Source organism: Marmota marmota, unplaced genomic scaffold, assembly GCF_001458135.2.
Source record: "Marmota marmota marmota unplaced genomic scaffold, marMar, whole genome shotgun sequence".
Lineage (NCBI taxonomy): Eukaryota > Metazoa > Chordata > Mammalia > Rodentia > Sciuridae > Marmota > Marmota marmota.
This window is the reverse complement of record NW_026000081.1, coordinates 2167051-2182763: the sequence shown is the minus strand read 5'-3', so window position 1 is coordinate 2182763 and position 15713 is coordinate 2167051. Positions and strand designations below refer to the sequence as shown.

At 45.6% G+C, this 15713-nt stretch overlaps 2 protein-coding genes across 8 annotated transcripts in view; both read left to right on the top strand.

Moving 5' to 3' along the window:
• Mybphl (myosin binding protein H like) overlaps positions 1–6020 on the top strand; it is a 14574-nt gene extending 8554 nt beyond the window's left edge. The window contains exons 2-10 of one of the 3 annotated variants that reach the window (XR_007351937.1): positions 759–847; positions 1381–1576; positions 2056–2195; positions 2321–2480; positions 2564–2700; positions 3600–3786; positions 4626–4668; positions 5791–5813; positions 5929–6020. Coding sequence is in view for 2 of the 3 variants with exons in the window: in XM_048815111.1 (XP_048671068.1) it covers positions 759–847; positions 1381–1576; positions 2056–2195; positions 2321–2480; positions 2564–2700; positions 3600–3786; positions 4626–4636 (920 nt within the window). In the remaining variant the exon portion in view is untranslated. The other 2 variants (XM_048815111.1, XM_048815109.1) reach the window with 2 other exon arrangements.
• Psrc1 (proline and serine rich coiled-coil 1) lies at positions 5850–15434 on the top strand. Of its 5 annotated transcripts, none has more exons than XM_015505119.2 (8): positions 11682–11984; positions 12332–12386; positions 12466–12523; positions 12916–13357; positions 13729–13843; positions 13929–14177; positions 14486–14579; positions 14792–15434. In XM_015505119.2, the coding sequence occupies exons 2-8, from the start codon at positions 12368–12370 to the stop codon at positions 14793–14795; spliced, it is 981 nt and encodes a 326-aa protein (XP_015360605.1). In that variant the 5' UTR covers positions 11682–11984; positions 12332–12367; the 3' UTR covers positions 14796–15434. The 5 variants fall into 5 exon arrangements, with proteins under 5 accessions (XP_048671071.1, XP_048671069.1, XP_015360605.1 ...); XM_015505118.2 differs by lacking the exon at positions 11682–11984 and adding an exon at positions 12009–12130; XM_048815113.1 differs by lacking the exon at positions 11682–11984 and adding an exon at positions 12182–12200.
• Positions 15435–15713: the final 279 nt, after the last annotated feature.

Sequence of the window (15713 nt, the reverse complement as noted above, 5' to 3'; positions counted from 1 at the left end):
GACGCTCGGAGTTGACGGAGGTGAGTGGGCGGGGGGGGGGGACCTAATCTCTCCCAGATTTTGTTTGTACAAAGTGATCCTCCACCAACTGGAAGCAGGCGCCAGGAACAGGGCGGTCACACAGAGGAAGGGACCCAGACGCAGGCTCCCTGTGATGACATCAATGCTGTCCCAGTGGGAGGCTGCTGGAGTCCAGGGTGTTGCTCTGCCTACAGAACAGAAAGCATTCTCCTGAAGTCCATGCTGAACTGGGAGTTGGGGATTAATATTGAAAGTGGCCTCTGGACAAGCAAAGTAGCTAAGAACCAATGCAGAAAAGGGCAGAAAACACACACCACACAGAAAACACGAAATACACACTGAGCGCAGACAAAACTCTGGCTGATGGAGAGTCAGTAGTTGAGAGTAACAAATTAAAAGTGTCAGTCTCACTATCCAGTGCTCTTTCTGCAGGGACTTAAATACTCTCCCTGGGTTCCTTCAGCCAAAGACTCATTCCTAAATCCCAGCAAGACAATGTGGGTGGGCTCAGGGATAGAAAGCGTGCAGGCACAGGACCCTAGGTTCATCCCCAGCACTGTCAGAAAGAAAGAAAGAAAGAAAGAAAGAAGGACAATGGGAACAATCTTCCCATCCCCTAACATAGGGGCTTAATTTGGTGAAGGATGCCCAGGCCATCATCCTTAGTGTGCAGTCTTAATGTGTACTATCCCCTTCCTCTGAATATCCACTTCCTGTTCTCTCTTTCCATCACTCAGTGCACCCCAAGATCTGGCTACCTCGGGCCCTGAGGCAGACGTACATCCGGAAGGTTGGGGACACAGTGAACCTACTAATCCCATTCCAGGTGATCATGCCAGCCCCTTACTGGGACCAGACCAAGGTTTTTTATTTAGAAACAGATAACAAGAGTCCTGCTAGCAGTGGGGCAGTCTTCCTGAATGGAAGGGTCACATCTCCAGAAGTGTAAGGCCAAATGACCCATTTATTCTTCACCCCTGAGGATGGGCTTTGGTAGGGTCAGGGGTGCCTGTGGGAGGAGGTAAGTTAATCTATGACCTTCTGTCTGAAGAGGTCTGGGAGTCCTCAACTTGGAGGGCTCTTGGGAGTTTGGGCAGCTATTCAAGTTATTCCCAGGGGTGTCCATAACCTCGATTCCATCCCCTTTCCCATGATCCTCAAAGCCATCCCCCTTTCCCATGATCCTGAGGCTGTTGCTGAAAGGAAGAAGTCCCCAGAAGAGACCACCAACCTCTAGCTCAAGGAATTTGCAGCTGCAAATCACGCAACACTGTGGACCTGGGGTAGAGCTAATCTCAACCGCCACAGGGAGGGTACAGAAGCCTCTTGGGCTGCTCCAGCCATATCTACATTCTTCAGGGCAAGCCCAAACCTCGAGCCACTTGGACACACAATGGTTGTGCCTTGGACACCCGTCGTGTGAGTGTGCGGAATGGGGAGCAAGACTCCATCCTCTTCATCAGAGAAGCCCAACGTGCTGATTCGGGCCACTACCAACTCTGTGTGCAGCTGGGTGGGCTGGAGGCCACTGCCACCATTGATATCCTGGTGATTGGTAAGTGGAGGTGGGGGAGGGGGAGGTAGTTCCTAGGAGCTCCCTCTTTAGGCTAAAGAGGAGCCATCTTAGGGAAAAAGGAAAGCTGGGCTGATGCCCCAACCCCAAGTGTGGGACACAATGGTGGGCGAGGGGAAGGGGCCTGAGCAAAGAGGCGAAGCTGGCAACGTGGCAGATGCCAGTAATCCCGTGACTCAGTTGGCTAAGACAGGAGGATCACAAGTTCAAAGACAGCCTCAGCAACTTAGTACCCTGTCTCAAATAAAAATATAAAAAGGGTTGGCGATGTAGCTCAGTGGTAAAACACCCCTGGGTTCAATCCCCAGTACCAAAAAATAAAATAAAGTTTATAGGACACTTTTCTCAGTGGAGTTTAGTATGGAGAGAGGGAGAAAGATGGGAGGGCAGGAGGCACTCTTGAAGTGATTTTGATGCACGTGGGTTATACTATGCCCACTGCTATGGCTTTGCTCTTCCAGAGAGGCCAGGCCCTCCTCAGAGTATTAAGTTGGTGGACGTCTGGGGCTCCAACGCTACCCTGGAATGGACACCTCCCCAAGATACGGGCAACACAACACTTCTGGGATACACAGTGCAGAAGGCTGACACAAAATCTGGGGTGAGGCCCAGCTGGAAAGGAGGGAGGAGGGGACAGGGCATTCTGAAATGGTCCTCTGGCAGCTCCATGTGGGATGAGTTCATAGAACAGTTGTCTCACGTATGGCATCTTCTGGGGCCCCCTAGCTGTGGTTCACAGTGCTGGAGCAATATCACCGCAACAGCTGCATTGTCTCCGACCTCATTGTGGGCAACTCATATGCCTTTCGTGTCTTTGCTGAAAACCAGTGTGGACTCAGTGAAACAGCCCCCGTCACTGCTGACCTTGCCCACATCCAGAAAGCAGGTAAGGAAAGCGCAGAGATCACCACTAGAAAGACTTAAAGAGTGGAAGAGGGATGGGGATCTCATGCCACATCATGCCCACAGCTACTGTTTACAAGACCAAGGGGTTTGCCCAGCGGGACTTCTCTGAAGCCCCAAGGTTTACCCAGCCTCTGGCAGACTGCACTACAATCACTGGCTATGATGCCCAGCTCTTCTGCTGTGTCCGCGCCTCTCCCAGGGTGAGTGGGGAGTTGGGGAAGTTGAAGGGGAGGTATGAGCTATTTCATGCTCCCATCCTAACCTTAGTTACTACCACAGAGCATTCTAATTTCACATTTCCTTTCCCTGCCGTCATCTCCCTCTTTAATGGCAGGTTATTTAGGAACAGTCAGGGCATTTGTAGTTCCAGATGGACACATGCAAATGATGTTTCCTTTTAGTATTGGTTCCTCATATACAAAGATGTCACTTCCTGACCTGCTGCTATTGGGCATGATGGAGTCCTGCTGGTTTGTCCTCACTCACTTACCCAGACTTCATCTGTTCAGGGACAGTCACATGCAAGTTGCCTAAAGTTGGGCCTCTGGCTATAACTTTGAGGGAGGCTTTCTATTTAAAATCTAGTATTAAATACCTTTAACAATACCCTTAGAAATCTTCACCAAGTACCTTTTGGATCATGAGACAATATGGCAATCACATCTTAGAAGGGTAATATCAATATGCCCACTCTAGAAACTACTTTCTAACAAGAGGGGACTAGTCACAAGGCAACAGTTGGATTAGAATATGAATGGTTAACAATGTATGTATAGAAAGAGGAGACCCTGATGCCCAGAGTTTATGATCCATGAAGAGCCACTCAATAAGTATCAGACAGAAATTCTCCCCTTTCTTCCAGTCAAAGGTACTTGATGAAGAAGGTGAGGTTTTGGGTGCTCTTTTCAATCAAATAAAGGAGTAGGGAGGGTATTGGTGAAGGTACTGAAAGAGAAATCTCTTCCCACAACATCAAGGACAGGGAGTCTTCCAGGAAGTCATTATCTACAAGCCTTGTGGGAAGAGTCCCAGATATTGAGCACAGAAAGATCAATTTGTTCTTACTCCCTCTTTCTACCCCCTCATCTTTACCTTCTAGCCCAAGATCATCTGGCTGAAGAACAAGATGGATATCCAAGGCAACCCCAAATACAGAGCCCTCAGTCACCTGGGGATCTGCTCCCTAGAAATCCGCAAGCCTGGTCCCTTTGACGGAGGCATTTATACCTGCAAGGCAGTGAACGCCCTGGGGGAGGCATCTGTGGACTGTCGGGTGGATGTGAAAAGTAAGGGCAAGAGAGGAACTGGTGCCTTACAGTGCCCGTCATCTCCCTCTCCCCTAGTGGAAAAGTCAGCAGCCAGAGACATAAGTTTAGATGGAGAAGGGCTTCCCACTCCAGGTCCTCTCAACACGGTCACATTAGGATGCATTTGAGAAGACATTTTTAGTATCCACTGTCTCATTTCTCTCCATAACCATTCTATAATATAGGAAGAATTGTTTGTTTATTTCCCTGATTTACAAAGTAGAAACCCCAAACACAAGGAGGTAACTGGTTTATCCAGGATTTCCAGTATTGGTTAGTTGAGGAGCTGACACTCTAGAGGCATTAAGTTCAAGTTCCCATTGAGATCTTTTTTTCTTTAAGTTATACAATCTCCTGACCCAGTCCACAAAAACTACAGCTGTTTATTTCTTCCCCCTCTGGTTTATTTAAAGGCAATATTGCACATCCTCTCTACTTCTTTAATGTATTCATTCATTTATCCATCCCTGTCACCTTGTTCAGATCTTCATCACTACATTTAGCATATTATCTACTTATGGATTTGTTTCCTCCTTGAACTCTAAGCACTGAGGGCATGGACACTGTCTATATTCACCTTTGTTTCCCCATTGTCTAGCCTAGTTTCTGACACTCAGTTGGCACTGTCAAAATGTTAATTGCTTGAATCAGGAATGAATAAGCCTTTATATGTCTTCCTCTTCCTTAATATATAGTCTCCCTAACTAGCAGAATGGACTCCCCAAAAAACAAAAATAGAATATCCCTTCGCGATGCTTTGAAAGGTTTCCCAGAGATTTCTGAGATGTTAACATTGAGAAATATGTGCACTTTTGCAGCTCCTAACTGAAGCTACCTAAAAGGACATTGTACATAAGAAAGGTAAGGGAAAATGGACAGGGTGCCTTGAAGGGTTATTTCATGTTATGCGGGTGTTACTGGGTCTGGGGCAAATGTATATTCCTGAGCCTCTCAACCATGTACCCTCGGTGACCATTTTTTTAAACCAATACTGTTACCTCTGTAGAGGGAATTTGCCATAGACGAAGTCTATTTTTTCTGTATGTTGGTGAGAAAGGATCAAATTTGATGGTCCTCTGAAGAATGGTGAGAACATCTATCTAATCCTGAGAGGCTCTGTGAGAGGAACTGAGCAGGTACTATAAGAAAAGTTGTTAAGGGATAGGGTAAGGGTGAAAAAACAGGTGGGTTTGGTGGTACATGCTTGTGATTCCAGCAATTTGGGAGGCTAAGGCAGGAGAATCACACAGTTGAGGACAACCTCAGCAACTTAGCAAAGCCCTGTCTCAAAATAAAAAATTTTAAAAAGGAATGGGGATGTCACTCACTGGCAGAATACCCCTGGGCTCAATCCTCAGGATCAAAAAGAAAAAGAAAAAAAAAAAAAAACTTTGGATGAGTAGGAACAGGAGATTATTCTTGTCCATTAGGTGTTTCTACCTCAGTATCATAGGTATAAGAAACAGATTAGTTTATTTATATGTAACTTTGAATGTCATGTATGCTTCCTATATAAGAGAAGGAAATCACCATTTTCATTATATGCCAACAATAATTTAACATTTGGGCACATGGTTCCCAAGCAGCCCATTATTCACAAAGGACAACTGAGGTAGTTGTTTAAAATTTGGTAGCTCCTTCAAATTCTAAATCCTTCACAATAGATATGTTGTATATAAATGGATGAGTTAGGTAAGAAAGAAGAAAGAATGAGCAAGAATGAGCTCCCAAGGTCCCCCTGAGTTGTAGCTCCTGACCAGGAAAACTGGTAACAATCTCAGTCCCCGAAGCTATTTACTTAAGCCCATCATTGATACATAGCAAATAAGAACCCTAAGGGCTGCATTAAAGCAGGGGATTCTCCTTAGGAGAGCTCTGCCTGCCAGCTGGCTTATGAACACAGTCTTCCCATCTCTCCGCCCTCTGGGTTAATGCTGGGCTCCTTGGTGTGGGTATTTGTTGCTCTTTTTCTCTCTTTCACAGCCAGAGCCCAGGGATGAAGCAAGGTAGGTAGTGAGTTCATCGCACAGGTCCCTGGGACCATGAAGAGAGGTGGTTTCAGCTTCCCAGGTGTGCGCTGGCTGTTTGCTGTGATGGCCACAACGTGCCCTTTCTTTTCAGGGCCTCCAGGAAGCCTGACTGTGACAAGATTGTGTTCTAAAGGAGCTTTAGCACAAGGTCTGATTTGGAATAATCTAAATAAATGTGTGGCTCTTCCATGCACCTGTTTGAGCCTTTCTATATGGGAAAAAAAAATATTTAGAAAAATGGAATCCTTTAGCTAGACTGTCTTCTCTTTCTGTTCCATTCTTTCTTTTCCTCTTCTATATTCACATTCTCTTCCACATAGGTTTCTGACACTGTCCTTTTCCCTAGGCAGTTCATGACAGAACTGAATTCAACTCAGTATAGTAGAAGGTGCTGGAAAGAGGTAAAGATGACTTGCTCCCTTCTTCTGTTGGCTTTCCAATATAAGTTGGGATAACAGAATGCAAATCCATCACCAAGTGGCAAATAGCAGGATACAAGCATACATAATCAGGCCTGAGGGCTGCGATGTGAGCATCCCTTACTTATAGTTATATTCATTTTTATATCAAATTGTTATGGCAAGATTGCAATAAATCACCAAGTCCATCTCAAAGCAGGAGATGGAACTAGCTTCATGGGAAGAGGGCAAATGGCAAGTTTGCACTCCTCGACGTCCTCCAGGGGTTAGAGGACACCTTTTATAGTTTAAAAGCACATGTAAAGCATATCAGTACATTAATCATAAATGGCCATTGCCATGTTTCAAAATCATAAACAAAAATCATGAGACTTCACATCATAAGTTGAAGGGGAAGTGGATTAAAGAGACTGTGGTTGAGCACAAGTTAAAGAACAATTACTAACATCTAGACAAACATTAACATTCTATGCGGTTAGGGTACATTGCACAAGTACAGTGTATAAGAATAGAAGGAATAATTTTGCCATTTTGCATTGTCAATATGCTATGCTAAGCAACTGTTGATGAGTATAGAAACGGGATTTTCCCAAGAGAGAAGCATTTCTTAAATGACATGGAATCTCAGGGTAAAATGGAGTCTATTTAGTCATTGCCCATATAGCCTGGCCCATAAAAAAATGAGATAAAGATATTCTGCAAAATATGGCAGTAGTTTTTCCCATCCTCATATAGCCATCTTGCTCGTTCCACCAAGAGTTCCAATCTGTTTTCCCTCCCCTTGAATCCTGTGGCTTGATTTGGACAAAATAATGTAGCTGAGGTGACGAGGTGGCAGTTCTTAGCCTGGGCCTTAAGAGGTCTAATAACTTTCGCTTTTGCTCTTGGAAGTCAGCTTCTGTGTAAAAAATGTCAGGCTAGATTATGATATGCCACATGGAAGACACCTGCATATCCCAGCTGACAGCCAGTACCACAGTTGTAGAAACTTGTGGCCTCTGGACCCTTCAGCCCTAGTCAAGCTCAATCAATACCTGCAGAGCCCTGCCCCAGTGTAAAATCATGAGCAAATAAATGGTTGCTGTTGTTTTAGGTCACTAATTTTCGAAGTGGTTTGTTACATAAAACAAATAACTGGGGCTGAGGATATAGCTCAGTGATATAGAATGTTCGCCTAGCATGTGTGAGGTCCTGGGTTCTATTGACAGTACTACAAAAGAAAAGAAAGAAAGAAAGAAAAAAACAAATAAACAGCTTTCCATGCTTATTCTAGCACTGAATTAAGTGCTTTATCTCCTTTAATCTTCATATTACAAATGAAGAAGTTGAAGTTTATAAACACCCACCCCCAAGTCACGCACATGGTAAGCAGCAGAGCTGGTTTGACTCCATGCCTTCCCTATTTCTTCTCATCTTCTTCACCCAGTGAGTCTAAGTTGGAATCATGGATTTAAGGGGGAAAAAATTTTTTTTTCCCAGAGGCAATAAATATTAGGCAAGATTTTGAAGAGGAAAAAGGGGATGTGATTTGGCTAAAAAGCATGTGGAAGGGCCTTTCTGTTCAGACCCAAAGTCTGTTTTCAGTTGAGGCAAAATATCTAGTTCAGTTCTTTTCAACTGGAATTCCTCTAGAATTAAGCTGATGCCACAAGGTATCTATTGTCTGTTCCACCATTCGGCCAGCACAATGGTTTCATTAATGAGGTTCTTGGCATAAAAGTTAGCTAGAAGAGATCGAAATAAAACACACAGACTCAGTTACCTTATTTCTATTGCCAGGTCCGAGAGGGCTCCCCTCTCTGGTTCCCTCCTCTAACCGCCCAGCAGGGCAACAAGGATTACTCAGGACTAGCAGGAGAGACAGCGAGCGAGCATGCCAGGGAGTAGCCTTTTATTGGGGAACAAGAAATTCAGGGGATAATTCCATCCAATGAAGGTTGAGGGGGGGCCCCCCCGCACTCCAAGGTCAGGGTCAGTGATTGGGCCCCCGGGGTTAGTCACACCCCCACATGGACGGGTTCTCTCATCAGGAGAGGGCCGGGAAAATTCCAACACAGCCAGAAGCCTCAGACCCAAACTGGGAGTCACCCAGTCACCCGTGAGAATGGCTCCCCACAGTCTGTCATAAATTAACTTCTTCCTATGCAACTAAGATGCTACTGCTTATGTTACTATCCTTGGGAAAATTGAGAAAATAGTCACATAAATCATTTATAAGGCCTAATTCACTATGGAACCCAAGAATGTGGGGATGGAGCAACCTGTGTGTGGTGCATGACTAAAATCTCAGCAAATCAGGAAGCTGAGATAGGAGGATTGCAAATTTGAGGCTAGCCTCAGCAATTTAGTGAAACTTCCAGCAACTTAGCAAGACCCTGTCTCAAAATAAAAAGATAAAAAGGTCTGAGGATGTAGCTCAGTGGTAAAGTGCCCCTTGGTTCAATCCTTAGTACCAAGGGGGGGGGGGGAATGTAGGGGTAAAGGCCAAAGTCCAGAGCCAGTCAGCCAGGTACACAATGGCAAAAATGCCTCCATCCGGCTGAGGCAGAGTGTAGGTCAGGAAGAAGTGAAATACCCTCAGTTATAATGCCCTAAGTGTCCATCAGTGAGACCTCTGGCCTCTGCTATTTGCTGAATCACTTAAAGAGGCCTCCCTTAAAGTTCATACATCCCAAACCTTCCTGGTAAAGGAAAAATCTTCACATCGAACAAGACCTCCAGTTAATCCTTCTGCATTTAAGAAATACTGCCCTGGAATCCTTAACTTTCTCATTTATGCATTTGATGTTTATGGAGTTCCTTTTGAGCTGAGTTCTCCTATGTGCCCGGGAAGGAATGTAACTTTTTCACTAACTTATTATTTGTCCAAAATATTAATCAGCTGCTTATACACACAGTTTTAGGGTTCAAGAGAGGGGAACAAACATCAAATATTTTCCTTATACTACATGAAGAATTCTTGTATCTGAAATCTGTACTTTCTGGCTTTGCTTTCATTTTGGTAGAGAAAAAGTAGTTTTACTGGGGTTTTGTTTATTTAGTTTTTGTTTTTCTTTATGAACTGTAACAGTTTTCAAGATCATAATTTGGAGACAGAAAATTGAGGGAGTTTCCTTAGGAGAAACTAACAATTTGCTAAAACTTAAAGTGTAGAGTCCCCTACTCAGGTTGCTTTTGGGGATAAAGAACATTGTTACTAACAGCTCTTTCTCCTCTAATCTTTGTTGCTACTTGCCTGGGAGATGAAGCTACTGACTGGCTTTTCCACCCCCATAGACTTTGAATCCTGCAAGCAACTTTAAAATGTCATCTCTGTCACAAGAAAGTAAGGAGCTGAAACTCCAAACTTCACTTCTTGTGTTTCAATGTAAGAAAATTTAAAGTCAGACACCAAAAGTTATATAAGATAACTTTATTATAAGCGAAAGTAAAGTAAAAGTAAAGTGAGGCTTAAGCAGAAAGCACTCTCAAGGGAGAGTAGGCTTTCTCCAAGCTGAGAGCAACATAAGAGATAAGGCTGTCCCCAAATTTATTGTTTTACAAGTTAACTTGAGAACTGGGGTCCTCCTGCAGCAATTTTCACCAACTGGGTATTCAAATCCTCCTTCATGTTGGGTGGTGGAGTTTTTGCCCTTAGTGTATCCTCAGTTATAGTGGCCATCCTATTTAGAGGGGCTTCATCTACAAGTCAATCCCATGTTAATGTGGGCATTGGGGTCAATAGCTGATCAGAAGTTACCTTAGTGTACCTGGGGAAGGAGGGAATCTTCCTTCCCAGACAATTGAAGACACTTATAAACATAATTCCTATCTTCACATAAACCTCAGTAGATCCTGTCAAGAGTTAGTCCCATTAATCCTTCTCTCTTGAAGTGTTTTACAAATAGTTCCCTTGCTTTGGATTGTTTTCTACAGATTAACTGCCACCATTTGATTTCTTAAGATGGTTTAAAGAAGGACACTAAAGCAATTTAAAGAACACTTTATAACCTTATCATAAAGAAGAACCTTGAAATAATTTACAGAACACTTTATGACCTTACCATGCATTTCACTGCTCTTGCTAGCTACTACCTAACATCTGCATCAGCGGAAAGAGGTAATCTCTTTTTCTGTGCTCTTCCTCACATAAATTTGAAAGTTCTGGGCCTCCCACCTTTTCCCTTATCACTTCCCTAAAATTCCAAGGCTCCTTTGCTTCTTGAGGTATTTATTACATATCCCTCCTACAGACCTCACCACTTCAAATTTACAGTTAGAACCTAGGAAGGAAACAAAAAAGCAAAAACAATGGTTATAAACTCTAAGGACTCAGGCTCTTTGTTATCAGGAAAGCTCCACAACCATGGTTAGGAGCTTTTCACTTTTTAAATTTTTAGAACATTTCTAAGAAGTTCTGTTAACTGGTGGCCCAGCTTATTCACTTGCAACATTTAGCCAACATCCCCTAGTAAGTAAGCTAAAGCAGTTAGTTTATAAACACAGCTTTTAGTTCCGAGGTAGCTAATTACAAACACCCCCTCACAATCTGTGGGCACAACATATAAAACTTGATGCTGATAATTATCCTTCTAATTCTTCCTCATTTCTCAAGCGAACAGGAGACCCAAGAGGGCAAATATACTCAATCCTGCCCTGCTTGTAAAAGGAGTCATTATTACATTTGAACCCAAATCTCCCTGGGTAAAAAGCCAGTTGTTTTCTGAAAACCTTGGCTACCTGAGGTTCCGATTGTTTTTGCTTAAAAAAAAAAAAAAAAAAAAAATCAGAGATCAGAGGGGGCTGGGATATAGCTCAGTTGATAGAGTGCTTGCCTCGCATGCACAAGGCCCTGGGTTCAATCCACAGGTCCGAACGCCATGGTGCACGTCTAAAAACTTGGTGGCTGAGGCAGAAGGATCACAAGCTCGAGGCTAATCTAGGTAATTTAGATTCTGTCTCAAACTTAAATTTAAAAAGGGCTGGAGATACAGCTCAGTGAAAGCGCCCCAGGGTTCAATCCAGTGTGGGAAGGAAGAGAGTTAGCAATGGAGGATGTACTTCTTTGAGAACCTCAATATACTTAAAATACTTAAAATATAAAATATACTTAAAAGTGCTTCCTTGGTGGCCATCCTATTGGGGGGGGGGCTTCATCTACAAATCAAAAAATCACAAGAAATGAAATTCAGCAAACAAGGAGTTTGCACAATGCGCCCAAGGAAACGAATTCCCCTCCGCAGAGCAGTAGTTTTAGGGCCTGTCGTGGTTCTCTGGAGCAGCCTCTGCGGAGAACCCAGCCAATAAACACTGGTCTCCTCGGCTCCGCGGGAGGAGGAGAGGGCGGGGAAGAGGGGATGGGCGGGGCGCAAAGCCCATTCTCATTGGCCCGTTCCCTCAAGCGCCGCCACGAGGTTCCGCCCCTGCCGGGCCCTCCTGCGCAGGGCTCTAGGTCTAGGAGCCTAGGAGGGGCTCCAGGGTAGCGCGCGCACTCGCGGCCTCCTCTCGCAGCCCAGCTTCCCCCTCGCGGCTGGAGTCTTCCTGGGAACGCCTCTCCTACCCATCCCACCTTCGACCCCATCGGTAGGCTTTCGGTTGGCTTTCCGTCATAGCCCCGCCCCTTGAGAATCGCCAATCACCGTGCGCATGTGGCAGAAGTGGGTGGGTCCTGAGAAATTCGAAAGGAGCCCCGCCCTCTGGGAGCCGATTCCCGGGACTAGATTGTGGAAAGAAAGCTTCTTAGTGGAAGGTAAGGTTGGGACGGGAAGTGGAAACTGCGGGTGGGCGGGAGGTGTGGTTCCCGTGTGGTGCCGCGAGAGTGGAAGGGTAGCTTATGAGAGGAAAAACCCGAAGGATAGTGGCGGGGTGGAAGGCGGGGCACGCAGACCTTCCCCAGTGAGTCCAAGGGCTTAGAGGGGTGGGAGGGCCATCTGGTGGGAGTGGGGGAGCTCTCTGCAACTTTCCGGTAGGTATCGCGGATAGTTAAAGGGGCGTGTGCTACTGCAACATGTCTCCAGTCCCTGGCTTGCATCCCAAGAATAACTGGGAACCTGGGGCAGGATGGATACCTGAAGGAAAAGTATATTTTCTCTCCAGTTCAGGTCTAAGCTCACTCGCTCCTGCTGATTGGACATGGAGGGTTTGGAGGAAGGTAAGAAAGCCCTGGAGGGACGAATGAGGCGTCTCAAGCAGGGACCAGTGGCTGGCATTCATTCTGCTTTCCCCTTCAGATGTCAAGTTTATTGTGGATGAGACCTTGGACTTTGGAGGTCTGTCCCCATCTGACAGGTACCAACTGCTTTATCTTATTTGTCTCCCTCCAATTAACACCTCTTTGGCCTTACTGCTGAATTATTGGCCTCCAGAGCCAGGGTTGGTAATTTAGCAAAGTTTGAAGCACTGGGGCTGTTAGGACACTATTGGTAAGGGAAGGGAAAGGAGAAACAAGTGATTTTTCAGGGCTGTTAAGAAGTGCACATGGATTTGTTGCATCTTCATCCTCCCAATGTCAGTAAATGCTAAAGGCCTATTAGAGCTCAGAGAACCAAGTATCTCATCACCTAGAGGCCAGGTCTCACAGCCAGAATGGATGTTAGTTTGGAGTTTTGTTTGGCCTGTCTTGCACAGTCCCCTGCTCCTTTTTTGTGTGGTCTTGGTGCCTTGTTTATTTTCTGTCTCAGTCGTGAGGAGGAAGATGCAGCAGTATTGGTGACTCCAGAGAAACCACTCCGACGGGGCCTCTCCCACCGAAGTGACCCAAATGCAGTGGCCCCTGCACCCCAGGGTGTGAGGTTCAGCTTAGGCCCTCTCAGTCCAGAGAAGCTGGAAGAGATCCTCGATGAAGCCAACCGGCTGGCAGCTCAGTTGGAGCAGTGTGCCCTACAGGATCGGGAGAGCTCAGGTCAGGGCCCAGGGCCTCTCCGAGGGAAGCCCAGCCCTCGACGGGAGACCTTTGTGCTGAAGGACAGCCCTGTCCGAGACCTGCTACCCAATGTCAGCTCTTTGGCTTGGAGTACACCCTCCCCAAGCAGCCTGACACCTCGGCTCCAGAGCAGTGATAAGAAGGGGTCAGCCAGGGCTCTTAGAGTAACACCTGGAAAGAGGCCCTCCAGTGTGAAGAGGGTGAGTTTGGAGGGCTGAGTGGCATGTGCACCCCTAGACATAGTGCATGACATGTTGAAGGCACAACAGTTTCCTCATTGGTCAAAGGAGAATAGTAATTCTGCCTCTAGAATTGGAATTGAATGAGATACATTGGGAAAGTGCTATACTACAATGTAGAGGCTAATGATTATAATAAGCTCTCAATAAAAGTGGTGTTGATGGTAATGATGGTGTTGATGATGTTGGCAGCTAGCTTCTGCTTTTCCTCACTGGGATCTAGATAGCTCCCTGCCTCTCTAGTCCTTAATCCCTTATGCCAGCAGAACCAATATGTTCTACATTCTAGCTCCCCTCCCCCCCTTTTCCATGTCTCTCTCTCTCTCTTTCAGGAATCACCCACTTGCAATCTGTTGCCTGCATCCAAAAGCCCAGCATCATCTCCTCTTGTACAATCAACTCCTCCACTCCGGGGCAAGGCTGGGCCCAATGCAAGGGCAACAGCAAGTGAGACTGGGCAGCAAAGCTGTGGGTGATGGGGGTAAGGAGGAAGTAAAACTTACCTTGAAATGCTTCTACTACTTTATAACAGGGCCACCTACCCATGTCAGACAAGCCTTGGCCCCACAGCCTTCAACCAGCAACTCTCAACGCCATTCTCGGCCACAGGGGACAGCTACTAAGGCTTCCAGTCGACTCCCTCTTCCTTCAGCTATTCCCAGGCCCTCTAGCCGAATGCCACTCACCAGCCGGAGTGTACCACCTGGCAAAGGTGCCCTCCCTCTGGATTCTGTGTCAACTCGGAAAGGGCCTCTAAGACCAAGCACTGCAGGGCACAGAGGTGAGAAAGAGTGAACATAAGGATACAAAATCAGGAGGAAGAAAACCTAACTTGGCCCAGGGTGACCTCATCCTCCCAGAGCTGGCAATGACTACTTTTGACATCTTCCGTTTGAAGATGAGGAGACTGAGTTAAGCAGAGAATGTGGGGCCCAGTAGAGAGTCTCAGGCTTGGTTTCCAAGTACCTCATATTTTTTCCCTTGACAGAGGTGGGCGGGGGGGGCACTCTGGCTTCATCCAATATTTCTTTTTTGAGAAGGTCAGTTGAACTTTCTGCTAACACATTTCTTTTGTTGACCCCTATCAAGTTCCTATTTCCCAGCGACCAAACCTTCCTGCTGCTGGTGCCGCTCGCAGCAATCTGCAGCCCCCCAGGAAAATTGCAGTCCCTGGACCTACCAGGTAAGGCTGGTCTCTCTGCACCCATCACCTGGGCTTCCAAGCTACTGTGCACAGAAGTCCAGAATTCTATATAGAGAAGGGGTGATCAGGAAGGGAGCCAGGAACAGGGAGTCCTATTTCTTCCCACCCTGAAGAGCTTGAACTTGAGGGGTGACAGGTGAGCTAAATGAGGATGGGCACTTTTAAAACAGTTCGTTCTTCTGTTTCTTCAGATAAAGAAATCAAGACGACGAGCAAGAATTCAGTAGCAAACCACTACAGTCACTGCTTGGATTCATTTATAATAGCAGGCCCTGATTCCATCAGATTCTGGCCCAGGGACAGGAGAAAGACATGCCACCAGGGTGATAACCCCCCAGGAATATAGACCATAGGAGATGGGGTGGATTTGAGTTTTACTGAAATAGATTCAAACTCTCTGGGCTGAAAAAAAGATGAAGAGAAAAGAGGTGACCTCATAGCAGTGAAATTAGCAAAAAAGAAAATGAAGAATTCTGGCAAATTGCTTGTGTTCTCCACCCCCACTCTTGTGGTCAGCCCCAGAGAATTTGATCTTCTTCCCAGGCCTTGGTTCAGTGGATGAGTCCATGTGAATGGCCTCTGTAGCCAGCTTCTGCTCTCTGAGGATAGGTCTTCCTGAATCACATCCTCTACTGGACTCAGGCCTGTTTGGAGAGGCAAGGCAGGCATCTGGTCTCCAGAATTTGTTTCCTGTGAATTCTGTGACTCCTCATAGGCTAGTTGATGATAAGCTTACTCTATGTTTCTTTAAAATAAAATGAATGTATTTTTTTTTTAATTTCCTATATATCTGGAAGTAAATTCTGCTCCAATTTCTAATAAATTTGTTGTAAACCTCTGTGTAATTCTATTGAGAAAGCGGAGATAGACCTCCCAGGCAGGGGCCTAAGTAGGTCCTAGGGCCTTGAGCTTCTAGTTCATCCGGCAGTAACTACCCCTCTTGTTGGCATTTGATGGGAACAAGCTGTCTTTCTGTAGATTCAGATATTATTAGAAGGTCCAGGTCAAAGATAAGTGTAGCTTAAATCACATGAGGCAGTTATGCTAGGATCTAGGTAAATTGTTATTCATATCCTAAACTTGAATGTCCTTTTTTGTCAAGACAATGGAGCC

Excerpts from the sequence above, each read along its gene's own strand:
- Psrc1 (XM_048815112.1), top strand. The coding sequence starts at position 12,821 with ATGGATGTTAGTTTGGAGTTTTGTTTGGCCTGTCTTGCACAGTCCCCT. Across the intron at positions 13,358-13,728 it reads GGCCCTCCAGTGTGAAGAGG|GAATCACCCACTTGCAATCT; the intron begins GTGAGTTTGGAG and ends TCTCTCTTTCAG. Across the intron at positions 13,844-13,928 it reads CAATGCAAGGGCAACAGCAA|GGCCACCTACCCATGTCAGA; the intron begins GTGAGACTGGGC and ends ACTTTATAACAG.